Consider the following 26,408-nt stretch of genomic DNA (forward strand, 5'->3'; position numbering starts at 1 on the left):
GCTAAGTCGGTAAATTTTATGTATATTTTACCACAACTAAAAATAAATTTTAAAAAAGGAGTTCTGCACTGAGTTGGCCCATTCAGATAATTCACTAGGCAAACTTGTTGGAAAGCAGCCCCCTTGCAGATCTGGGATTTGTTACTTGGCCAACAGAACACCTTGAGCAGAGGTAGGTACTCCTTACGTTCCTAGGGAAATATGAAAGGCCCTCACTCCTCGGAGTGCAGTTCTTGGACCTGAGTGACAGCATCACCCAGGCTCCTTAGAGACTCAGAACCTCAGGCCCTACCCCAAGCTTGAAGAATCGGAATCTGCATTTTAATAGGCTTCCAGGCAATTCATGCAAATATATGCCTGAAAAGCCTGGCCTAGAGGGGATCCTCTCTGGGAAGTAGGATAATAAAAGTAGGGGTGAGTGGCACAGTCACCAAACAGTCTTTGGGGTGACCAGCCCTCTCCCAACTTAGATACGGGAAAACCGAGGCCCTGAGGCCCATAGAGGCTTGCACCAGAGAGGCTGCTGGACGCATTTAGCTGGAATTGGTCACTGGAAACTGACTTCACACGTGCTGACTTGTCCGTCTTCTAGCTGTGTGCTCTTGACCAAGTCACTGCACATCTCTGTGACTTAGCTTCTCCACCTGTAAGAGCCACCTCATGGATCTGCTTACTTAAGTGTGGAATAATGAGTACAGGTAACGGCATACAGGTGCCCAGGGCGGTACCTGCTCTTGCCGTTATTGCCAGAAGTCACATTTCAGGAGAGTACAGTGGAGAGAGGTGAAGATGCCACCAGTGCCCAAGGTTCTAGCTCCAAGTGTAGGCAGAAGGGGCTGGCGGTGGTCAGTGATGCCAATGAGCAAATTTGGGCATTCGTTCATGAATATGTTCGTTCCAGAACAAGTATGAATGCTTGACCAGTAAGGACCTGTGGATCTGGCAGTAAGGATGAGCTGGGGCTGTCTGCAGGCAGAGGCCCCCTCAGCACAGGGCGTGCCAGGATTCTGCCCCCTCAGCTCTAGCCCCAGAATGAGGAACCTCTGGCCAGGGCCCTTATAGACCCCCCTACACCCCCAATGCAACCTAATATTCAGGGGCTGGGCCGGGCCAGGAGGGGCAACACTGTGCATGGCCCTCCGGCAGCTCTCGAGCTGAGCCAAGCTGCAGCCCTCGGGCTGCTTTTTATGCAGGCAGAGGCTGGGCCCAGGGATCTGCGGGGTACATAGGGTACATACGTCATCACGCATCGCAAGGGCGTGCGGCACCTGCACAGGCTGCAGCCAGCCTGGCTGGGGCGCAGGCGGTGAACTTGTGCCATGGGCGCCCTTCCCACCTCCGAGGACCATGGTATGCTTCGGAAGCCAGGGGTCCACCCCTCCTTGGGTGGGTCGCTCTACTTGGCCCACTCCTGAGTCCCTTCACCTGGCTCCCAGCGCTTGGTGCCTCTTCACTGCAGGTTCTGCGCTAAGCCCCCTAACTTGGTTCCACACCAGGCACCTCACCTAGGCCTCCACTACCTGGTCACCTTTCCTTCCATCCTCCGAAGCGGGTCCCCACCCTGGGATCGCACCCGAGTTCTCCCTCCCATCCTCGTGCCGGGCCCCACCTTGTGCACCTGCCCACTCGCTCCCGCACCTGCGCCGCGCTTCCGACGCCTGGGCCTGGCCTGCCGCTCAGTATGAGGCAGCGGTGCCCCGGGTCAGAGCCGCCCTGGCTCGGGCACCCCGGCCGCAGGTCCAAGGGCAGAGCGCAGGAGGCCCTCTGGTCGGAGTCGCAACCGAGCTACGGCTTCGATGGAGCGCAACCGCTGAGAGGCTACTAAACAACCCCCTGGAGCCCCAGTCCTTCTTCCTCTTCCACACTTTGCCTCAGACACACGGCAGCGGGGGGGCAGCAAGGCGAGTCTCCTTGCAAACGCCAAGGCGACAAGGGTCAGGATGCGGAGCAGCGGAGAGCCGCGCGCTGCCTCTGCCCCAGACTCGTCGTGCTCCGCGGGTCCTCGGGGGCCTCTCCGTGGGCTCCCCGGGGACGCTGTTCAGAGAGATCACAAAAACGGGCCCCGCCCCAGGAAAAGGGCCGCAGAAAGTGAAACTCCGTGCGTCAGCGCCCCTGGCTCGCTGGGCCGCCCGCAGAGGCGCCGCCCCCGGCCGCGGACCCGGTGCCCGCCGAGGGCCGGGAGGTGCGGCCCGGGACGGCGGGCGCGGAGGCGTCGCTGCGGCCGCGTCGGCATCTCCCCCGCCCGGCGGCCGGGACGGCGCGAGGCATGGCCGGGGGGGCTGCGCCGCCGGGGCCCGAGCTGCTGGCCTTCGCGCGGTTCCGGGAGTCGAGCGAGCGGCCGCTCCCCTACGGCTATGGGCCGCGCAGCCTGCGGGAGCTGCGCCAGCGCGAATTCGGCCGCCTGGCAGGTGAGGCTGGCGGGCACCTGTGCGGGCGGACCCGGCAGGGAGGACCCGGCGGGCGCGCGGGTTCTGGAACTGGGGTGGAAGGAGCTTTGGCTCTAGGTGGGAGCGGCTCACCTTATTTGGGATACATTTGGACCGAAAGACCTGGAGAGACGTGTCCACGCATCCGCTTCGTGGACCCGGCTCCCCGAGGTCCCACCTGCAGCCCAGATTTCCTGCGATCTAGCTCCTTGGGCTTTTCCCGCGGTGCAGGACCAGCCTCGTCCCTACCTTACTCCTTACTCACCTGCTCCTACTCGCCCACCGCGGGCCGGCCTTAGGATTCGTTCCTTTGGCCCAGGCTTGCTCTAAAGGTCGGAGCTAGGGTTGCAAAATGCGGGGATGTCCTGCCGCCGCGGCTGTTGGGGCGCTCGCCCGCCCGCCCGCCCGCCCGCGAACAGGTGCAGCGCGCGGGTGGCCAGGGCGCCGGGCGGGGGGCGCGCCGTGGCGACCCAGAGGCTCTGGAGACTGAGCTCACACGCATCTTTCATTTGCGAAGCCTCAGTTTTCTCCGGCGTGCAGCCGGAATACTGCCTCCGAGCTCTAGCTCGCCGGGCGCCTCCCATTCGCAAAACGGGCACTTTGAGCTTTCGGGGCAGGGCGAGCCTGTAAACTGGACACAAGGCCGGGATCACATCCCTTGGGTTTCCGCAGGACGGAACAGGCTGGTCGAATTTTAAGTCGAGCTTCATCCTTGCTGCAGGGCGAGAGGGCTCCCGCCCCTGTGGGGACTGTGTAGGGACTCGCTCTTTTAAGGGACCTCAAGTGAGGGGCGGCCTCGAGCCTCAGAACCGCGGCGGGCGGGGCCGGGAGGGCGCGCAGGTGAAGTGGGCTCGGTGGTGGCGGCCGGAGTTGACTCGTACTCATTCTGCCGCAGTGAGCAACTAACTGGTGACTGCTTCCTTGCTTGTGGCGCAACAGCCACCCTGGCGTGATATTTCATTAATCGGGTAGCTGATTTCAGCTCTTTTGAGTCACTTTCTCCAGTTTGGGAGAGTGACTGGTTTTTCCTCTTGGAGGGCTTTCAGGGCTGTGGCCTCCGCTCTGTGCGTCTCCTGTCTGTACCTCAGTAGGGACCTCGGGAGGGAGACCGCGGGCCTTCTGGCTCCTCCCTACCAACTGCCCATTCTTCCTAGTGGCACATCCACCTGGAGGAGACGGCACCTCACCCCGATGCTTCTGCCTGCTGTCCCTGAAAGTTTGTATTACGGAAATTTCCACCCTAGGAGTAGACTGGGACAATGAACACCCACAGAGGTGGAGGGAGGGAAGGAGGCTCCCCATTCTTTTGAAGAAAGTTTAGAGGCTGTTTTGGTGCAGCCCATAATTATTTCTGCACCACACCTGCTTAATCTCCTAATCCCTCCGGCTCTGGTCCCTCACACCCATCACTGGCTGACCTCTCCCCTGAAGACTACCCTGGGGAAGTAGAAGTATGTTCTGGGCCCGTACTTGTTTACTTGTGTCCCTCAGAGAGCAGCACCTTTTCCCTTAAATGTAAAATTTAGATGTGATAGCCAGGATCCCAGGCTTCAGAGCCCCTTTAAAATCTACCATATTGGGACACCTGGGTGACTCAGTGGTTGAGTGTCTGCCTTTGGCTCAGGGCGTGATCCTGGGGTCCTGGGATTGAGTCCCACATCGGGATCCTGCAGGGAGCTTGCTTCTCTCTCTACCTGTGTCTCTTGCCTCTCTGTCTGTGTCTCTCATGAATAAATGAATAAAATCTTTAAAAAAAAATCTACTGTTTTGTATTCTATCATCTATCTATCTATCTATCTATCTATCTATCTATCTATCTATCTACCTAGTGCAAGTTCCCAGCATTTCCTCTACATTAATAGTTCAAGTAGAATTTTGTGAATTAAACCCACCCCTTCCATGGCTGGGAGTCTTGGAACATAAGCATGCACTTTTTTTCTCTCACAGATCAGGGAAAAACAAACAAAACAAAATAACATAACCTTCATCTCCTCTTCTTTTCCCCTTCCTCCTTCTCCTCATAGTTTTTGTGCAGGCTGGAGAGTTTTTCGGTTACGTGGTAGCTCTAGATAATTACATGCTTAATCTTTAAATGCTGAAACATTTTGCCTAACCAATTGGTTGGGAATTCCCTTGTCTTGGTGAAAGGAGCATATTGAATTTTCAGATGTGGTACAAATGGTTCTTGAAGTCTCAGAGCACTGATGGATAGCCACTCACCTGTATAGAACTGAGAACTGAAGAGGCAAGGTCTAGAAGAGACCCTGGAATTTCCTTCTTGAAGACCCAATACCAGTGGGTTTTGGGGTCGTTTGCTTGCTTCTTCTAATAACAGTCAAATCTCAGTGGGTGTTACTATATGCCAAGCACTAAACTGGGCTCTGTTTACAGACTCTTTTAACCCGCATCCCATCTGCAGGTGAAGGAACAGGGATCCAGAGTGGCTAGTGGTAGAGCAAAATTCAGTCAGGTTGGCTGACTTGGATTCTGCACTGTTAACCACGGTGCTAGCTGGCTTCTCAGATCTCTAGCTAATCTAACAGGGCTGACTGGTTTTGCAAAATTAACTACTGGACCAAAGGCCAAAGTAGCCTTCTCCCAAAAGTCTTCCTGGCCCTGCAGAAGACTGTGGGCAAGACACGTGGTGCTCCTTGGGAACCCCTTAGGTTTCACATGTTCACCGGGGCTTCACAAAAGCATCTCCCTGATGTGTACCTAGACAGAAGCCTGTCTTTTGGTATGGTGCATTTGTATTTCTGAATCTTCAGTTAAAGAGAACGTTATTCTAAAACTAATTTTTTTGGGTTAGGTAGTATCTTTACACAGCATTCCAAAGGTGCCAAAGGACGGTAAAGGGCCAGGGAGCCCCCTCTCACTCTAGCCACAGCCATGGTGGCTGCCCCAGGGTCAGCTCCTGCCACTTGTGTCCTGTGTCTCTTTTTAGTTGTTGTCTATATTTATATGAGTGTGTACAGTTTTTTTATCACGTAATTGAGACATAACATCTGTTAACTGACACAGTTTACATTTATTTGTTTATGGTCTTTCTCTGTCACTATCATACCAGCTTTTTTTTTAATTTTTATTTATTTATGATAGTCACAGAGAGAGAGAGAGAGAGAGGCAGAGACACAGGCAGAGGGAGAAGCAGGCTCCATGTACCGGGAGCCCGACGTGGGATTCGATCCCGGGTCTCCAGGATCGCGCCCTGGGCCAAAGGCAGGCGCCAAACCACTGCGCCACCCAGGGATCCCTCCAGCTTTTTTTATCTACTGTTGTGTCTCTACCACTTAGAATAGTGCCTGGCACACAGTAATTACTCAATAAACATTTCTTGAATGTAAAAATACAATAAACAAGGAAATAAAAGGAAACTTAATTGGCCTGATAAAGGCTATCTTCAAGAAATCCACCGCTAATATCATACTTACTGGCAAAAGACTGACAGCTTTGTTTCTAAGATCAGGAATAAGACAAGGATGTCTGGTCTCACCACTGCTATTCAACATCATACTAAGGGTTCTAACCAGGACAATTAGGCAAGAAAATGGAACAAAAGTCACCCAGATTGGAAAACATTTCTATTTGTGGATAACATAACCTTGTATATAAAAAAATCCTAAAGAATCCACATTTAAAACTATTAGAACTAAAAAACAAGCTCAGCAAGGTTACAGGATAGAAGCTCAATATACAAATATCAACCTGATTTCTATACACTAGTAAGAAAAGCTATGAAAATTAAATAAAGGAAAGCTTCATAAAGAATAAAATACATAGAAATAAATTTATCAAAAGAAGTAGAAAGCAAACACTGAAGACTACAACATGTCATTGAAAGAAAGAAATAAAGGAAGATTAAATTAATGGAAAGACATCCTATATTCATGAATTTGAAGACTAAGTATTGCTAACATGACAATACCCCCGAAACTGATCTGCAGATTGAATGTCATTCCAACCAAAATCCCAGGTACCTTTTTGCAGCAATTGACAAATTGATCCTAAAATTCATATAGAGATGGGAGGGACCCAACTAGCCAAAGCAACCTTGGGAGGGAACAAAGTTGAAGGCCTCACACTTCCCATAAAAGTAAAGTAAGTAAAATTTATATAAAGTTACAGTAATCAAGACAATGTGGTATGAGGACAGATGCATGAAACAATGGAGTAGAATTGTAAGTCTGAAATAAACCCACACATCTATGGTCAATTGCTTTTTAACAGAAGGCCAAGACTATTCAATAGAGGAAAGAATAGTCTCTTCAACAAATAGTGTGGGGGCAGCTGGTATCCACACACAAAAGAATGAAGGTAGACCCCTACCTCACACTGTATTTGAAAATTAACTGAAAAAAAAAAAATGAGGCACTTGGGTGGCTCAGTGGTTGAGCATCTGCCTTTGGCTCAGGGCATGATCCCAGGATCCTGGGATCAAGTCCTGCATGAGGCTCCCCAAAGGGAGCTTGCTTCTTCCTCTGCCTATGTCTCTGCCTTTCTCTCTGTGTCTCTCATGAATAAATAACTAAAATCTTTAAAAATTTTAACTAAAAATGGACTAAAGTCCGAAATACAAGAGCTAAAAATATAAAACTCTTAGAAGAAAGCATAAGCAATAATCATCAGGACCTTGAATTAGGAATGGTTTCTTATGTCACTAAAATTACAAGCAACAGTAACAACCGAAATAGAAAAATTGGACTTCATCAAAACTAAAAACTTTTATGCTTCAATGGATGCCACCAAAAAAGGACAACTGACCGAATGGGAGAAAACAGATGTCCCCATAAAAACTTGCACATAAATAGTCATTGCAGCATTACTTATAGCAGGCAAAAAATAGAAACCACCCACAGGTTTATCATTGGATGAATGGATAAACAAAATGTAGTGCGTCCATACAGTAGAATATTATTCAGTCATAAAAATGAATGACATGAAAATATGGATGCTAAGTGGAAGAAGGCAGACACAAAAGGTCACATAGTATATAATTTCATTTATGTGAAATGCCCAGAATCCACAAATCTGTAGACAGAAAGTAGATTAGTGATTGCCAGGGGCTGGGGCTGGGTAGATTGGGGAGTGATTGGCAGTGGGTATGGGCTCCCTTTTTGGGATGAATGAAATTGTTCAAAAATTAGATAATGGTGATGGTTGCACAACTTTATGGATCTGCTAAAAGCACCACTAAAAGGGTGAATGTTATGGTATGGGAATTATATCTCAATAAAGCTGTTACACAAGAAACAAAAAAAAAATCCATTCTTCACAAAACAACAGAAAAAAACCCATTTAAGTGAATGAAAGGAGGAATGAATATTCACACTGTATGTTCTCAAAAGTGTTATCTTAGGGTTTACTCCATGTCAGTACTTAAAAAGTACTAGATGGAGGTACAAGAATTCTTTATTTTAAACACATGTTCATGGACATTTAAGTCATTTCCAGTTTCTGGCTACTGCAGACAATGCTGCACTAAGTGTCCTCATGTGCAGGCCATTTCACAAACCACGGGGATTTATAAGGTGAATTCTTAGAAGAGGGATTGCTGGGTCAAGGAGGGTTTGCATTTTCTTTTCTTTTTTAAAGATTTACTTATTTATTTGGGAGAGAGAGAGAGAAAATGGGGGAGGGGCAGTGGGAGAAGGAGATAGAATCTTAAGCAGATTCCCTGCTGAGTTTGGAGACCCATGCAGGACTTGATCCCACGACCCTGAGATCATGACCTGAGCTCAAAAAGAGTTGGACACTTAACCAACTGTGCCACCCAGGTGCCCTGTGGATTTGCATTTGAAAGTGTAACCCATATTGACAAACTACTATCCATAAAGAAACTGTATCAGTGTAGCCTCCAACCAGCCATGTCCCAGCAGGCCTCTTTTCCAGCACCTTCACCCACACAGTGAGTTATCCAACCTTCTGGTCTCCACCATCTGATGGGAAAACCTCAGCATTTCCCTCTCATCTAAATTTGCCTATATCTCTGTTTATGAAAGAGGCTAGGAAGATCGTTTACAATCCTAGTATTTTCCAAAGCTCTCAGAACTGGTCCAGGGTCGAGGGATGGCGAATTCACTGTGGGAAAGCAGACTCAGAGCTCGACCAACCGCCGGGGAAGCAGCAAGGAAATCCTGGGTAGGAAGTGAGTCATCCGTGTGAAATTACTTTACCGTCATTAATGACAAATGTCTGTTGGGCTCCTCCTGTGTGTGGGATACTGTTCCTGGTTTTGCAAAAGAGCTGGTTAATCAGGCAGCCTTGCTCCGGGCACTAAAGTTGATTACACAGGAGAGTGCAATCTTCCATTGCTCATGCTTACTATTTGGATTAAGAAGCTCCTATCAAGAGGCTGGGAGAAATCAGTAGCCTGGTGGTCCCACTGCTCAAGCTCACCCAGACCAGATCCTGATAATATAAGTAGAATACCTCTGAAAAACAACCACAGCTTTATTCTGTGTTTTCTTTCAGGAACTGTCTACCTTGACCATGCAGGAGCCACGTTGTTTCCCCAGAGTCAGCTCACAAGCTTCACTAATGATCTCATGGAAAATGTTTATGGTAAAGAACAACACACCAAAGCTGACTTTTGCATTGAATAGGAGCCAACTACATTCAGCTGATATATCTCTGCTTACCAAATGTTGGATTAATAGACCAGGACTGTGCTGAGCATGTAGCACTGAATAGGCCCCGTGGGGTGGGCGGGTGGTCAAGGAAGCCCAAAGGTCAGTCCCTATAATACATGCGCTGCCAGGATTAGGAAGAATTGGCTCAGGGACACAATTTACTTCCAGAAGAACGGGTCAATGTCAGAAGGGCACAGAAGTACAAAGGTGCTGTGTTTGACAGCAGTATGACCCTGGGGGACAGTGCAGTGCAGAGGGTAGGGTGGCAGGAAGGACATTCACTCCTTTATTTTTTTATTTTTTTTATTTTTTTTTAATTTATTTTTATTTTAATTTATTTTTTTTTTTATTTATGATAGTCACAGAGAGAGAGAGAGGTGCAGAGACACAGGCAGAGGGAGAAGCAGGCTCCATGCACTGGGAGCCCGACGTGGGATTCGATCCCGGGTCTACCAGGATCGCGCCCTGGGCCAAAGGCAGGCGCCAAACCGCTGCGCCACCCAGGGATCCCCCCCTTTTTTTTTTTTTTAAAGATGTATTTATTTATTTGAGAGTCAGAGAGAGAGCAAGAACACAGGCAGGAGGGGCAGAGGGAGAGAGAGAGAAACTCAAGCATACTCTGCACTGAGTGAGGAGCCTTACATGGGGCTTGATCTCATGTCTCTGAGAGATCATACCTGAGTCGAAACCAAGAGTTGGATGCTTAATCGACTACACCATCCAGGCACCCTCATTCTTTCACTCCATAAGTGTTTGTTGGGCCACTTTGGTATTGGGGGCATGGGGCTAACATGAAGACAAAGGAAGCACTGCCTCTGCCTTCGTGGGCTGTGACCTAGTACACAGGACCTAATCCTGTGAGCTCCAATATAAATGTAAATGACCAGCTATATGAAGGGCTATGAACACAAGGCCCTGATACCGTGGTGGGGTGTGGCTTCAGAGCCACAGCATTGGCCATTTGAGTGTCAGAAAAAGCTGTTTTAGGAGTGGGGTGGATCCTGGAGGATGAGCAGGAATTCACATGGAGAAGAGAGGGAGAAGGGTATTCCAGGCAGAGGTAATAGCATGAACCAAGACCCATTAGTGGGTCCAGGAATTAGCTCCGGAGTGCAGAGAAGGGGAGGAGAGTGCAGGGGGCCTGAATGGAGAGGTAGGGGCATTGAGGGCGCTCTGAGGAGTTTGATGTTTCCTCTAGAAACCATATTCGGTTGCTCCAGACACTTTATCTCCACCGGCCCCCTCTGCTCTCCCAGCAAACTAGTGTACAGGTGCTGCTATCCAACAAGCTAAGGTACAGGTTCTGTTCTCACTCCTGGGCCCCAGAGAGGATAGGGAGCTAACCGGAGGCCACTCAGTCAGGAAGTGCTGGGGCTGGGGGATCTGGATCTCCAGGCATTTGGGCTCCAGAGCGCAAGGCCTTGGTCTTCACCAGACTCCCTCAGTTCATGACAATCCTTTTTTTTTTTTTTTTCAAAGATTTATTTATTCATTCATTCAGAGAGAGCGAAGAGAGTAGCAGAGACACAGGCGGAGGGAGAAGCAGGCTCCATGCAGGAAGCCTGATGTGGGACTTGATCCCGGGTCCCCAGGATCACACCCCAGGCTACAGGCGGCGCTAAACCGCTGCGCCACTGGGGCTGCCCAGTTCATGACAATCCTATCATGCCCCAATATGATCCTGGGCAGCCAGCAGATATTTAAATCTAGAGAAAAGTTTCTAGAGGAGATGCCAGTGAGGGTCCTTATCTTGACTTTAATCCATGATTTGCAAAGAGATCCGCAAATCTTCTCTAACTCTTTGCAAGAGTTTTAACTGTGGGCACGGTGACAGAATCTAGACTGGAGGTGGTGCTGAGCTAAAAACTAGAGTGTTGAGAGGCTATTCGGGTAAGTACCAAGTCTCACAGGTTACTGGTGCTTATGGAAAAGGAATAGTGGTAGCTTCAGTGGCCAGAAATCCAGTGTGACCAGACGGCATGGTAGAAACATGAAATGAGAAAACAAATGAACAAACAAAAAAAGTCAAGACTGCGTTAGCGTGCACATGTAGTCCTGCTCCTGAGAAGTGCTTGTGCCTGGCTCCTGCATGTCCAGCCCCTGGAGAGGTCTGTGTCCTCACCTGGGGGGCTGTGTTTTGAGGGAGGTAATGATACTTCGGGACCCACTCAGGGGAGATGGAAGGAGGGAAGATAAACTAGAAATTGACAAGTGAAATTAGTAGAGATGTTAGCTTTGAGCCTGGGCTAAGGGGAGATGTGATGGCCGCCTTCACATATTTGGAGGAATTAGATGTGTTTCTGCGGGAACAAGGCCAGGAGCAGGAGTATGAACACAGGGCAAGAGAGGGGGATTTATTTTTTTTTTTAATTTATTTATTTATGATAGTCACACACAGAGAGAGAGAGGCAGAGACACAGGCAGAGGGAGAAGCAGGCTCCATGCACTGGGAGCCCGACGTGGGATTCAATCCCGGGTCTCCAGGATCGCGCCCTGGGCCAAAGGCAGGCGCCAAACCGCTGCGCCACCCAGGGATCCCAAGAGAGGGGGATTTAGATGAAGTGGTGTTCATGGCTCTGTCTCATGGCTGGGGAAGGGGCAGCCTCCTGAGGATGTGTTCTTGCTTCCCTGGGATTACTGATCAGAACCACCTGTCAGGGAACTTGCAAGAAAGGTTCTAGCATTGGCCTGGCTGCCAATGAGCTGACTTCCATCTCCAGAATGCTCTTCCCAATCCCATCTTGTTCTACTAGTGGGGGGCAGGGGTTGGTTTGTTTGTTTAAAAAAGTATTTTAAAAATCAAGTTATGTTTTACATATTATACAATTCATCTATTTCAAATGTACAATTTAGTGATTTTAGTAACTACCAAGTGATGCTACTATCACTATAAATCATTTAGGGGCAGCCCTGGTGGCTCAGTGGTTTAGCGCTGCCTTCAGCCCAGGGCGTGATCCTGGAGACCTGGGATCGAGTCCCATGTCAGGCTCCCTGCCTGGAGCCTGCTTCTCCCTCTGCCTGTGTCTCTGCCTCTCTCTCTTTCTCTCTGCGTCTCTCATGAAAAATTAACAAAATATTAAAAAAACAAATCATTAAGGACATTTTCATTCCTCCATAAGATCTCTGATGCCTATTTATTTTTTTAAAGATTTTATTTATTTATTCATGAGAATACACACAGAGAGAGAGAGAGAGAGAGAGAGAGAGAGGCAGAGACACAGGCAGAGGGAGAAGCAGGATCCATGCAGGGAGCCCGACGTGGAACTTGGGACTCCATCCTGGGTCTCCAGGATCACACCCTGGGCTGCAGGCGGCGCTAAACCGCTGAGCCACCGGGGCTGCCCCTCTGATGCCTATTTATAATTCATCCCTGTTACCCCCTCAGTCCCAGGCAACCACTAATCCATTACTTTCTGAATATCTTTCTATACAATTGCCTTTGCTGGACATTTCATATAAATGGAATCAAACAATCTGTGACCTCTTAGCATGTTTTTGAGGTTCATTCATGACATAGCCAGTAGATTGTTCCCTTTTTGTTGTGAATACTTTCCAGTTGTGTGGATATACAACATCTTGTCTTTCTGCTGATCAGTTGATGGACATTCATGTTGTTCCCAGAATTTGGCTTTACCAATAAACCTCCCTTTGAACATTTCTGTGCATGAATCTTTGTGTGGACATGTGTTTTCATTTCTCTTGAGTGAATCGGAGTGGCATGGCTGGGTCATATAGTAATTGTATGCTTAAATTTTTGAGAAACCAAAAGAGAGGGTTTTGGAGGAACACAAGAGGAGAAACATAAGTAGTGACTTGATGGCTTTGTCTCTGTAACCTGCCAGGTAATCCTCACAGCCAGAATATCAGCAGCAAGCTCACCCACGAAACCGTGGAACACGTGCGCTACAGGTGAGTGGCAGAGATGCCAGCCTGAGTGGGCACTCCCAGGTGGATGGATTTCTTCCCTACCACCCACTGCATCCCACAAAGGCTCTGAGTTGGTTTCAGGAAGATCGCATTTGGGTAAATGATCACATGAACAGTGACAAATATCAGGGGCAGGGGATGGGAAGGTGTGAGTGAGTAGGTACAGAGCAGGGCTGATCTGAAGCACAGGTGGGTGGCCCTGAGGTGTGCACAGCTGTTGTGTGCAGCTTCAGGCTGATGCCAGAGTGCCTGAGGGCCAGAATGACCAGGAGGGACCCAATTTCCTAAGTCTCATTTTCAGAGAGAAGAAAAACATTTTCTTTGGGCTTTCATGTTTCATTGGGCATCTTGTTTTATCCATCCCCCCTTTTCTCCATGTGTAATATTCCTTTTTAGTAATTTCCAAGTAGTGCCTGAAGTTGCTTGAATCAATATAACAAGTTATTTCCAATTTAAAAGGGAAGCTGGGCTGCCAATTTTAAAAGCACCATGAAACAAGTTGGTGACTTAAAACTTGCTGCAATAGAGCTGAACCAAGGAGAGTGGTCCAAGGAGAGAGTATTTTCTAGGGTTGAGGTTGTTGTGGATTTTTATCTTTTTTAAAAAAGATTTATTTATTCATTTATTTGAGAGAGAGAAGGAGATAGAGAGCACATGAGCACAGGGGGAGACAGGGGTGGGAAAGGAGAAAGAGAATCCCAAGCAGACTCCCCATTGAGCATGGAGTTTGACTCAGGGCTTGATCTCACAACCCTAAGATCATGACCTAAGCTGAAATCAAGAGTTGGATGCTCCGGGTGCCTGGGTGGCTCAGTCAGTTAAGCATCTGCCTTCAGCCCAGGTTGTGATCCCAGGGTCCTGGGATGGAGCCAAGCCTGTATTGGTCTCCCTGCTTAGTGGGGAGCCTGCTTCTCCCTCTGCTGCACCCCACCTCCTACTCATGCTTGTGTACTCTCTCTCTGAAATAAATAAATAAAATCTTTAAAAAAGGAAAAAAAAAAAGGAATCAAATGCTCAATAGACAGCTACCCAGGTGCCCCATGGATTTTTTTTTAAAGGATTTTATTTGTTCATGAGGAAGAGACAGAGACAGAGACAGAGACAGAGACATAGTCAGAGGGAGGAGCAGGCTCCATGCTGGGAGCCCAACGTGGGACTCCTGGAGCTCCCAGATCACTCCCTGGGCCAAAGGCAGGCATTAAACCGCTGAGCCACCCAGGCATCCTGCCCCAGGATTTTTATCTTATCCATTGAGGGTGGGGACATGGGAGGCAGAGCTGCTCTTGCCAGCTTGAACCGGTTTGTCATCTCTTCCTGCTGCTTGCTCTGCCCCTACCCTAACTTTGTAATTGTGGCAAAGCTGATCTGGGTTTTTCCCTAAATATAAAGGGAGAGCGAGAGGTCAAATACAGCTACCCCTGAACATTTGACACTATTGAGACCATGGATTGGCATGATGCTATGCTTCTTCCAGGATTCTGGCGCACTTCCACACCTCCTCAGAGGACTACAGTGTGATTTTCACAGCAGGGAGCACGGCTGCTCTTAAACTGGTGGCGGAGGCCTTCCCGTGGGTGTCCCCAGGCCCGGAGTGCAGCGGGAGCCGGTTCTGTTACCTCACTGACAGCCATACCTCCGTGGTGGGCATGAGGAAGGTCACCACGGCCATGAACGTCACTTCCATCCCAGTCAGGCCAGAGGACATGCGGTTGGCAGAGAGACGGGCCGCTGCCGCCAGTGACCCTGACTGCCAGCTTCCGCATCTCTTCTGTTACCCCGCGCAGAGTAACTTTTCCGGGACCAGGTACCCCCTGTCCTGGATAGGAGAGGTCAAGGCTGGGCGGATGTGCCCTGTGAGTGTGCCTGGCAAGTGGTTCGTGCTGCTCGATGCAGCCTCCTATGTGAGCACCTCACCTTTGGACCTGTCGGTCCACCAGGCCGACTTTGTCCCCCTCTCCTTCTATAAGCTCTTTGGATTCCCCACTGGCCTGGGTGCCCTGCTGGTGAATAATCGTGTGGCTCCTCTGCTGAGGAAAACCTACTTTGGAGGGGGCACAGCTGCTGCGTACCTGGCAGGAGAAGACTTCTACATCCCAAGAAGCTCGGTGGCTGAAAGGTAACCTCTCTGTGGGAGTGGCTGACTGGAGTTCAGCAAGGCAGGGGTTCTGGCCCGCGTCACCTATAGGGTTGTGCAAGGGACCCAACTGGGCCACTGGGGTTGGAGGGCTGGAGTGGAGTGGATGGAGGCCGGCTGGAGTGTGCCCCAGGTGGCTTAGTGAACTGGACCCCCACTTGGGGGCTTCTCCATAGCTATGAGGGTACAAGGGCTGCAAGCAGGAGAGGTGAAAGACTCTCAGGAGAGGAAGGAAGATAGGCCACCAGGCCTTTTCCCAGAGCACAGGCAAGAGGTACAACGGTTTACTCAAGCAGTCATTTTAAAAGATGGCATTGTTTGGAACAAGATTGCGTGCATATTGATGGCACAACTGGTTATTATATTTTAAAAGATTTATTTATTTATTCATGAGAGACACAGAGAGAGAGAGACAGAGACAGACAGAGACACAGGCAGAGGGAGAAGCAGGCTCCACGCAGGGAGCCCGATGCAGGACTCGATCCCGGGTCTCCAGGGTCACGCCCTGGGAGGAAGGCGGCGCTGAACCGCTGAGCCACTGAGCCACCCGGGGCTGCCCAAATAAAATCTTTTTTTTTTTTTTTTTAAAGATTTTATTTATTTATTTCTGAGAATACGCAGAGAGGAGAGAGAGAAGCAGAGACACAGGCAGAGGAAGAAGCAGGCGCCATGCAAGGAGCCTGACATGGGACTCGATCCCAGGTCTCCAGGATCAGGCCCTGGGCCAAAGGCAGGCGCTAAACTGCTGGAGCCACCTGGGCTGCCCCCAAATAAAATCTTTAAACAAACAAACAGAAATGAAAACAACCCAGTTGATTCATTAATTGTTGGTTCACATAATTGATTCACGGCTATCATTAACACATCGGTTTTATAAAGAAATCAACATTGCAGTAACAGTATTCTGAGCAGACCTCATCTCTAGAATCTTAAAATACAAAGCAGAGCATTTCCCCTGAAAGCTTCAACTTGCTTCCGTCACCCACAGGTGGGCTCGCAGAGGCTGCCGTCCCCATCCTCAGGCCAGTGCTCGCTGACACCTCCTGCCTCCGGGCCCCCCCCCCGGACTCTGCCTGTCAGGCTCTGGGTCCGCATCCCGCCCCTGCTCTCTGCCCTGAGCCCTGCAGCCACGCGTCAGCCTCCCCACCTCCCCACCGCCGGCGTCCTCCGACTTGCCGCCCACCACCGTCCCGCGCCCCCGCTGGCTCCCCGCTCATGCGCACTCGCGCCCAGCCGCACCGACGCAGCACTGACGCACTGACGCACTGACGCAGCACTGACGCGCCGACGACGCGCTGACGTCCCTGCCGTTCAGGACGCGTGCCCGCTTCCGCCCGCTTCCGCCCGCTCGGGGTGTTCCCTGCGGCCTCTGCCTGCGACGCCCTTTCCCTCTGTGAACTCTGCTGTTTCAAAAATGATCCTTCTGCATCCTCAGTGCACTGTCACCCGCTGGCGTGTTGCTTACCTGTCGCGTGTCGTCCCTTGTTTCTGTGCCTCAGGACAAGGGAAGCACCAGAAGGGCACCGAGGATGGTGCCTGGCGCGCAGTGTGTGGGCAGTAGAGATTTGATGAATATTTTGGCTAGATGAGAAATCACAGAATGCGACGATCGTGAACACCCTGATAATCCAGGAGGGGCATGTGTGCTGTATCGGGAGCCTCCTAATGTACCCCGAAGCCTGTGGTTCCGCAGGTTGGCATCCTAGACTTCCGAGCGCGTTGATCACACCCAACCGACGCCTTGCCAGCGGGGTTCCCTTGGGGCCAAGGGCAGCGTTTTAAGAGCCCGTGGCGCTTGGGGTCTTGTCAAAATCTTCACGGGGGCAGGATAGCATTTCTCGAGGCGGTGACTGTCTTTTAGGGTCCTTTGTCACCATGGCCATCCGATCCCAAGGAAGCACCCCCAGTGAGCGAGTCAGGGCCAGAACCGGCCCCATCCGTCTCTGTGTGTAAATCCGTCTATCCTGACTGGGAGAGCAGTGGTTTATAAGACAGCAGAGGTATTCATCGATTATAGCCAAGACTAGAGTCAAAACCTTGTTGCATGCCACAAAATGCACATGGAGATGTTGGCCACAGCTTGACCTTGTTCCCCTCAACCCTGTTACAGGTTTGAAGATGGCACCATCTCCTTCCTTGACGTGATAGCACTAAAACATGGATTCGATGCCCTAGAGCGCCTCACAGGTCAGTGGACCCTTTTATCTATGTGGAATTTGCTCCTGTCACCTGCGTCCTTGAGGGAGCCTTGGAATGGGTGCGGTTTAGATAAGGTAGGTAAGGACGTACGGTCTGTGTGAGCGGCTGGCACTTGGGAGCTGTACCCTGAATGCAGTTGAAGCTTATCCTGAAGAACTTCAGAATGACTTCTGAGGCAAGAGCAAGAGGCTGAGGTGCTGTGTGTGTGTGTGTGTGTGTGTGTGTCAGTTAAAAGAACATTTTCACAAGTAGGAGATTATTCCAAACCAGGAGATTAGTAGCTTCACAGGAGCAGAGGAGCCATCCTTGGTCCCCAAACTAGGACTGGTTACAGATCCTGAGACCTTATTCAGCTGCTACCTTTCTGGGTCCTCCCTCCTGTCACACTGGGGAGCTATATGATGAGCCCACTTTGCTCATGAGGAGCTAATATTTAGAGAGGTTAAATGCCTTCCCTGGGACCTAATAATTGAGATGGCTGAGATGTCCACCTAGACCATAATAATGCCTAACCCTGAGCCCCAACCACTGTCTCTGTTGTTGGCATTTGCAGTGATGCAGGTTTTCTTTCCTGGCAAATGTTTGGGGTGTGTGGGCAGGTGGAGGACCCTCACAGTAGGCTGACACACAGAGAGTTCATCCTGTTGTGCTCCTGGGCACTCCTCCAGAGGCTGAGGTTCTAGAACTGGGTGGTACTGCTTGGACCATCCATATGGAAATGGAGTTGTGGTGAAGCAGGGATGTGGCTTAATGATTAGGTAGTCCTTCCTTTCTCTCTCTCTTGCCACCGTAACGGGACTCTTCAGGTTCTTGGCCTGAGCTGGGGGCAGACAGGATTCACAGGAGTGGAGGGGAGTCCTGATGGTAATGCAGAGAGTGTACACCATCCAAGACAAAGAAAAGACAATAAAGACAAGTATTGAGATATGAGCACTTTTCCAAGGAAAGATATTAATAGACACCCAAACTGCAAGCTGCAGGTCTGATGGGGGCAGGGACACCTCTGAACTGAAAACAGACTGACCATATCAGTTCCACAATAAAGCAAACCCTGGTTATTCCTACTTTATCGCTTCTTTGGGAAAAAATGTGCTGAACTATCTGTAACACAAAATGCACCATTTTGGCCAACTTAAGTAAGTGTACGTTTCAGGGGCATTAAGTGTGCTTACATTGGTATGCCACCATCCACCACCGACTGGCTCCAGGACTTCTGCATCATCCCAAACTAAAACTCTACCCATTCAACAGGCTGCCCCCTTCCCCTTGCCCCAGCCCCAAGTAATCTCAAGTCTCCTTTCTGCTTGTATGAATTTGCGTATTCTAGGCACTTAGATAAGAGGAATAATACATTATCTGCTCTTTTGTCTGGCTTATTTCACATGTTTTCAAGGTTCATCCATGTTGTAACATGTATCCCTAATCGATTTGGATAATGTTAAAATGCTTTAGACATTAAAAAAAAAAAAACCAGCAAAACCACCCGATACTATTTATTTATTTATTTATTTATTTATTTATCTATCTATCTATCTATTTATCTTATCCCCTGATACATTTATTTATTTATTTTTAAAAAGATTTATTTATTTATGATAGACATAGAGAGAGAGAGGCAGAGACACAGGAGGAGGGAGAAGGAGGCTCCCTGCCGGGAGCCCGATATGGAACTCGATCCCAGGACTCCAGGATCATGCCCGGGCCAAAGGCAGGTGCTAAACTGCTGAGCTATCCAGGGATCCCCTCCCCTGATACTTTTAAAGATAAAACTGTGACCTGGCTGGCTCAGTCAGTGGAGCATGTGACTCTGGATCTCAGGGTTGTGAGTTTGAGCCCCACATTGGGTATAGAGATGACTTAAAAATAAAATTAAAAAAAAATTTAAAATAATAATAAAAATAAAATTGTGTATCTGTGCCATCTGTAACCCAAAGGTCTAAATTAAAAAAAAAAAAAGAAAGAAAAAAGAAGGATGACAAGAATTCCTATGGAAGATTCCACAGAACAGCAACAGAAGGTGTTTAGTTCTCCACACCTATGCATAACCATATGGACAGTATCACACAGCATCTACCAGTATTTAGAATCATTGATCTGAGCTCCAGCTTTGCTGGTTAAAATGATCTTTTCTTAAAAATGAGTGAGTGAATTGCACGTGAAGTTCATGTTTCTCTCTGACATTTTGCAATCGCTTTTGAGGTGGAATGGAGAATATAAAGCAGCACACCTTTACCTTGGCGCAGTACACCTACACTGCCCTGTCTGCTCTCCGGTACCCTGACGGAGCCCCTGTGGTGCGGATTTACAGTGACTCTGAATTCAGCAGCCCGGAGGAGCAGGGTCCCATCATCAATTTTAATGTGCTCGACCACAGTGGGAACATCATTGGTTACTCCCAGGTGGGTCTCCTCATCACCTCCAGTACTCGTTCACAAGAGACACTCTTCTCTGGCACTCTGCTGCCTTCTGAAGCCCTGAACTGTACTGCTGTGCGGGTCCTTGGGGGCTTGCAGCCGCTGTGCAAAGGGCAGCCTGGGCATGGTTGGAGACGCCCCAGCGCTTCCTTACAGGCTCCCTACTCTCCTTTCCATGCAGTTCTAACAGGTGTGGATGTTTAGTTTTTTCAGCCAGAAATTGTCAATTTCAAGTGCAAGGAGGGAGGGGCGGAGTCTTTGATCGCAGTGGAAGGGGGCAGCCGACAGCTTGCCAACAAGGGAAGACATCCTAACAAGGGAAGACATCCTAAAAGAGTGTAGACAGAAAAGCAGTGTATTCTGTCTACAGAATAGTCATCCCATGTCTATTTAGCATGGTGGCCCCGGTGATACATCAGATCGGATCCTGGCATCACACAAAACGTGGTCCTTTGACCACCATGTATTTGCATGTGGCTTGGAATTCAGAACTCCTTTATAACAAGTAGAAATGATGTCCTTAGTATCACAAAAGTCCTTATTTCTGTCGTAGTTCATGCATACTATGAGATCAAAGGATTTAGTAGTTTGATTATAAAACAGTTTGTGCAGATGTACTCTGTACTCTGCAGTGCAGTATTAGGAAATACTTGGCTCCTTGCCATAACTGAGTAAGCTGGTCACTGCTCAGTCCATTAAAATGTCCAGAGTCATATCAAGCACTCAGACACAGTGGTAGACGGTCATCAGAGAGGGTGTCACAGACTGGCAGGGATGGGCAGCCTAAGGCCCTTCCCAGAGTGTGAGTTCCTGGAGCAGCTCTGTGAGGAGCAGGTTCAAAGGTCAGATAAGTTTTCCTTTGAAAGCCACAATCCCCATTAACCTTTGTTAAATGCAGAATTTCTCAAACAAAATCCATTTCTCAAGGAATCATAACCCCCTCTCTTCTCAATAGCCATAAACTAGCTGAGGAACAAAGCTGAGAAATATTCTTCTGGGGATATGTCAATCCTTACTGGTATCCGGGAGTAGACACTCTAACTATAGGTTCTCTCTTGGGTAGGTTTACTGTGCAGACTCTCCTTTAGTAATGCACTGGCAGCCCAATGTCACTAAGAAGTATGCAATTTTTTAAAAAAGATTTTATTTGAGAGCACACTAGAGTGAGAGAGAGAGCACGCAGGAGAGTACAAGCAGGGAGCAGGGGCAGAGGGAGAGGGAGAAGCAGACTCCCCACTGAGCAGGGAGCCCGATGATGGACTCAATCTCAGGACCTTGGGATCATGACCCAAGCTGAAGGCAGATGTTCAACTAGCTGAGCCACCTGGGGTGCCTCAGAAGTGTGTGATTTTAAATGCTTTCCAGGTGATGGAAAATGCATCAGGAGTATGCTTTCTTAAACACACTGTTCTAGATGATTGGTAAAGTAAGTTTCATTCGTGGACCTAAATAAGTTTGTATTTCCTGTGAGGTATGGAGGAGGACAGACAGGTGACCATGAAGTATGCTGTGTCAGGCAGAGCAGGGAGAGAATGCCTCATTTGGCCAGAGAAGCTTGGAAGAGAGGAGCAGTCTGGTGGGGAGTAACGGAGAGAGCTACCTGTCTAGGTGTCCTGCTGACTTCACCAGGACTCATTCCTGGAGGCTGGACCCTGGACGAGTTTCTTCCTCTGTGTGTTTATAGAGGAAGCTTGTTACATGAGTGGATCCGTGGCCGAGGCGTGGCCAGCTTTGCTGGCTTGGTAAAGCCCAGCTTGGTTTCCCTGGGCCACTTCTCTGTGTAGGAATTCCATAGGGATTTCAGTGGCCTTCAGAAAGAACGGATGATTTCATGGCTGAGTATAGCTCTTTTCAGGAGATTTCAAAAGAACTTCTGAAGCTTTTCAAAGAATTTAGCTTTCCGTAAGAAGCTTTGGGGTTCTCATTTTTTATAGCCAGGCCTCCTAATTCCATTCTCCCCTCTGCAGAAGTCACTCTACTTAGTGGTTAAGAATGCAGGTTCAGATTCTGACTGCCTTTTGTTGGCGCTGTGAGCTTGGGCAAGTTAGTATAAACTCTCCAAGTCTCCATGAAATGGGGAGAACAAGGAACCCTGCTCATAGTGTTGCTCTGAGGATTAAATGAGATATCATATAGAATGCCTGAGCACGGGGCCCACGGGGAAGCAAGTGCTCAATAAACAGTGAGCATGCAAGCTCCTGGGTGGGGAGGCTCCCATGTTGTTCTGTGCTCAGGCTACTTTCTCGCCCTCTCTGGATACAGTGCTCATCCTGCCACCAAAACCAAATCCTTCACCTGGCCAGGCACAGGCAGGGATTCCACAAGGCTCAAGGTAAAAGGGGACTACTTCATGATGGGAAATTGGAGGAGGGTTAATTGTGGCCCAAACAGCCTGTTGTACCCAGATCCTCCTCTAGGTGGGGGCCCCTCTCTCTTCTTGAATCTTGGTGGATTTACGACTTGCCCACAACCAGAAGAATGCTACAGAAGGGAAGGCTGTGTGGTAGAAAGCATTATTCCTTGGGGCATCCACTTTTTGGGCCCCATGTTACCATGTAAGAAGTTCTACCCTGAGGCTGCCATGCTCTGAGGAAGCCAAGCCATGTCAGGAGGCCAAGCACAGGCCCTATTGTGACAGTCCTGTTTTGAGCCCTCCTGGCTGGGAGGCCAGACACACACATGCATAAGTAAGTCTCCAGATGATTCCAAATCCCAGACACCACGTCACTCCCAGCCTTGGAGTCTTCCCAGCTGAGACTCGGGAAATCATGGAAAAGAGTCAAGCATCTCCTCTGTGCTCTTTCCGGATTCCTGACCTTCTGTAGCTCCGAGCACAATAAAGTGGTTATTATTTTATTCCACCAAGTTTGGTGGCTTGTTTCATGGCATTGGTAACTGGAACAGTGAATGTGGGGTGGGCACAGGGGACTTCTCATTCCAGTTGGCAGGAGTTGGGGTGGGGCAGTGAGGGAACTTCCTAACAGCTGCCCTTTGAATGGAGGCCACCTGGAGATGGAGTTGGCCAGACCCAGCGGTCCTGCCAGGTCTCAACTCAGAGAGTCAGGGAATGCCTGGATTTCATTAGTTGTCTTGCACGTCACTGAGCTATATTTGCCCAGGATAAAGGAACAGAGATGTTTTCCTGAGGCCCCTCAGTTCAATCCAGGGAAGGACTTCTCACTCTGACAGTCTAGGGGAGACAGCTGAAGTGAAGACAGCCATGGTTTCAGCAGTGTGGGAGTCACCACTGCTGTGCGCAGCATGGCCGGGAATGTTTGCTGGCTGTGTAGTGAGCTGCAGAGTGCTGTATTGCCCCTGGCTGGCTCTGGCCATCCTACAATGTGAATTCCCAGGGAGAAAAGTTTCAAAGATTTGCCCAGCTGGGCAAAATGTGTTTGTTTTCCTGAATGCAGTTAGGTGACTTTCCTGGGTTTAGCAGGAGTCACCAGGGCTTAGAGGACCCTCAGTGGGCTCCTAGATACTTGGAAGAATGCAGCCCTTGACTCACAGCGGGAAGGGCTGGGCAAATATCCCCCATGCTAGCCCTACTTTTGAGCACTGGGTGAATGCAGTTCGCCTCCCAGAGCCTTTGGGAGACAGGAAAGAGCCTTGGCACTTCTGGAAGGAACAGAAGTTCTGTGATTCAACCCAAAGTAAGGGACATTATAGAAAGCAAATTGATAATACACAGTGTCAACACAGTAATGTTTGTAACCCAGGCTGTGAACCTAGACAGGGAGGCTCTGAGTGGTGGGTCAGCTGGGGACTGCCCTGTGATCAACCCTGTGGCAGAAGATGCCAAGGACCTGTCCCCCATCCCAGCCACTCAGATTTTATTCTTGTGAACCCCCTTGGCAGATGTGGGCTCTTTAAAAAAATAATTTATTATTTTAAAAAATTGAGATAAAATTGACATATGTTGTATAAGTTTTAGGTATACAACATAATTATTTGATATATGTATATAATGCAGGGTAATTACTGCAGTAAGTCTACCTAACATTCATCAACATACATAGTTACAGATTTTTTTCTTGTGATGACAGTTTTCAAGATTTATTCTCTTAAAGAGATTTATTCTCTTTCAAATACATATAACGAAGAATCATCAACTATAGTTGCCATGTTGTACATGACATTACTAAGACTTATTTATATTGTAACCAGGAGTTTGTACCTTTTGACCACCTTTACCCTTTTTGTCCACCCCCTACGTCTGGCAGCCACCAATCTGTTCTCTGTATCTATGAGTTTGAGGTTTTTTTTTTTTTTTTGGTTCCACATATAAATGATATCATATAGTTATCTTTCTATGTCTAACTTATTTCATTTAGTATCATGTCCTCAAGGTCCATCCATGATGTCACAGATGATAGGATTTCCTTATTTTTTTATGATTTAAAAATATTCCAGTGTGTGTGTGTGTGTATTCCAGTTTTCTTTATCCATTCATCCTTTGATGGATACTAAAGTTGTTTCATTGGCTATTATAAATAATGCTGCAATGAACATGAGGAGGCAAGTATCATTTCAAGATAATATTTTCATTTTCTTCAGATAAATACTCAGAAGTAGGGTTGCTGGGCCCTGTGGTACTTCTATTTTTAATTTTTGAGGAACCTTCATACTATTTTCCGTAGTGGCTACAGCAATTTACATTCCCACCAACAGTGAACAAGGGTTCTCTCTCTCCACGTTATTTCCAACACTTGTTATTGCTTGTTATCTCAATCATAACTGTTATAATAGATGTGAGTGATATCTCATTGTTGCTTTGATTTGCATTTCCCTGATGATGAGTGATGTTGAACATCTTTTCATGTATCTCTTGGCCATTTGTATGTCTTCTTTGGAAAAATGTCTATTCAAATCTTCTGTGCCATTTTTAATAGTATTGTTTGTTGAAATGTGAGCTCTGCAAACTTGGAGTTTGGACTGAATTGGATATTTTCGGTTTTCTCAGGCATACATTATGAGCCAACTGCATAAACTTTAATTCTCAGTGACATTTTATAAAATGTGTTTAGTAAACCCATGATAGATCATGGCACTTCAAAGCAAAATTCCAAGCTCAAATTTTCATTTTATTGTTAGGGAAGAGAGGTCCACATTTTGATCTGAAACTCTCTCCCAGGCAGTCAGACTAAAACTGGACATCTGTAACACTGGTTTCATGTCACATTGAACCCACAGGTGGATAAAATGGCCAGTCTTTACAACATCCACGTGCGAACTGGCTGCTTCTGTAACACTGGGGCCTGCCAGAGGCACCTGGGGATAAGCGATGAGATGGTCAAGAAGCATCTTCAGGTTGGTAATGCTGGTCATGTCCAATGGTGGCCTCTCCAACCACCCTGGAGGCTGGTCTCATGTCTGGGGTCAGAGCTGGTTCTGTGGGCTGGGCTCATTTCTCCGAGCCCACTCTGTGGAAGTGCAAAGGAAAAGGGGTCCACAAAAAGAGAAAACATAGTACCTCTCTGGCAGTCATTTTTTACTTTGAGGGGAAAAATGTAAAGGCAGAAGATGGGTCTTAATATGGGGCAAGCGTATGTGAGAATGTGCTTGTACATACAGAGGGCTCTTAGCTAGTCCAGTCCTATCCTAGAGTTAGCTCATCTCTGGGTAAGGAGAGAAACTCTTCCAGGGGCTGTTCTGACTCTCTCAGAATCCTCTCCCTCCCTACCTCTGCCCTAGGCTGAGGTTTTTCACTTCAGGGTACAGCTAGTGTTTTAAGCCATTTCATAAGAATAGTTCGGGTGGCAAAGAGCACTTATTTATTTTGGAATCATTTCTAACTTGAGTTTCTTTTGGTTGTCACTAACTATTGTATACACTAGATCCCAACTAACCATGGACTGGACTTTATTTAAAGAGAGAGGAGGATGCCCTGGTACAGAAACAGATGCAGTTCTAGATAGAATATTTGATGCTGTGGAGTGTTGGGACCTCAGCTCTTTGAGTGACTGACCTGGGTTCAGCACCGGGGCAGGCAGGTGGCCTGAGCAGGGACTGATACCCAGCATCCCCACTTGGAGAGGAGGCTCAGGGACTTCCTGCCTTTCTCTCCCCGCCCTCCAGCAGGAGCACCCGGCCTGTCTTTGGCTTTTGTAGTGGCCTTGGCTGCTCATTCACAGAGAGGGCATCTCTATTTTGCCTTCTTGTCAAAGGCAGCTCTCTCAGGGATGTGACCCTCCCTTTGGTTCTTTTTTTTAAATTAAATTTTAAAGATTTTATTTATATATTTGGCAGAGAATGAGAGAGAAAGAGAGAGAGAGAGAGAGAGAGAGAGAGAGAGAGAGCACAAGCAGGTGGAGCAGCAGGCAGAGGGAGAGGGAGAAGCAAGATCCCCACTGAGCAGGGAGCCTTCATGGGGCTCCATCCCAGGACCCTGAGATCATGACCCAAGCTGAAGGCAGACAATTAACCAACTGAGCCACCCAGGTGCCTTTGGTTCTGAGAGGCTCAAGGGAGTGGCTAGCAGATGTTTCTACTGACTCAGCTGTGGGTAGAACAAGAAGCTGACCCATCACATTTCTGAAACTTTGGTCTGTCTTGATGTGTCTGTGAGTTGACATGGTGTGCAGCTCTGGGTAAATGCTTTCCATGCAGTCTTTCTTTTAAACTTTTGAAAGATCCATTGACATTGGTATTGACCCCAATTTGCACCTGGGCGAAGTGA

The 26,408-nt window shown here is 48.4% G+C and overlaps 1 protein-coding gene across 2 annotated transcripts in view; it reads left to right on the forward strand.

Moving 5' to 3' along the window:
- Positions 1–2,234: 2,234 nt before the first annotated feature.
- Positions 2,235–26,408, forward strand: part of MOCOS (molybdenum cofactor sulfurase) — a 53,446-nt gene continuing 29,272 nt past the window's right edge. The window contains exons 1-8 of one of the 2 annotated variants that reach the window (XM_072829308.1): positions 2,235–2,408; positions 8,898–8,987; positions 12,898–12,964; positions 14,457–14,835; positions 14,950–15,098; positions 17,227–17,303; positions 19,515–19,714; positions 24,923–25,039. In XM_072829308.1, the coding sequence (XP_072685409.1) occupies positions 2,267–2,408; positions 8,898–8,987; positions 12,898–12,964; positions 14,457–14,835; positions 14,950–15,098; positions 17,227–17,303; positions 19,515–19,714; positions 24,923–25,039 (1,221 nt within the window). In that variant the 5' untranslated portion in view covers positions 2,235–2,266. Of the gene's footprint in view, positions 2,409–8,897; positions 8,988–12,897; positions 12,965–14,456; positions 15,099–17,226; positions 17,304–19,514; positions 19,715–24,922; positions 25,040–26,408 lie in introns of both variants that reach the window. The other variant, XM_072829307.1, reaches the window with a different exon arrangement.

The sequence above is a fragment of the Canis lupus genome, chromosome 6 (genome assembly GCF_048164855.1).
Source record: "Canis lupus baileyi chromosome 6, mCanLup2.hap1, whole genome shotgun sequence".
Taxonomy (NCBI): Eukaryota; Metazoa; Chordata; class Mammalia; order Carnivora; family Canidae; genus Canis; species Canis lupus.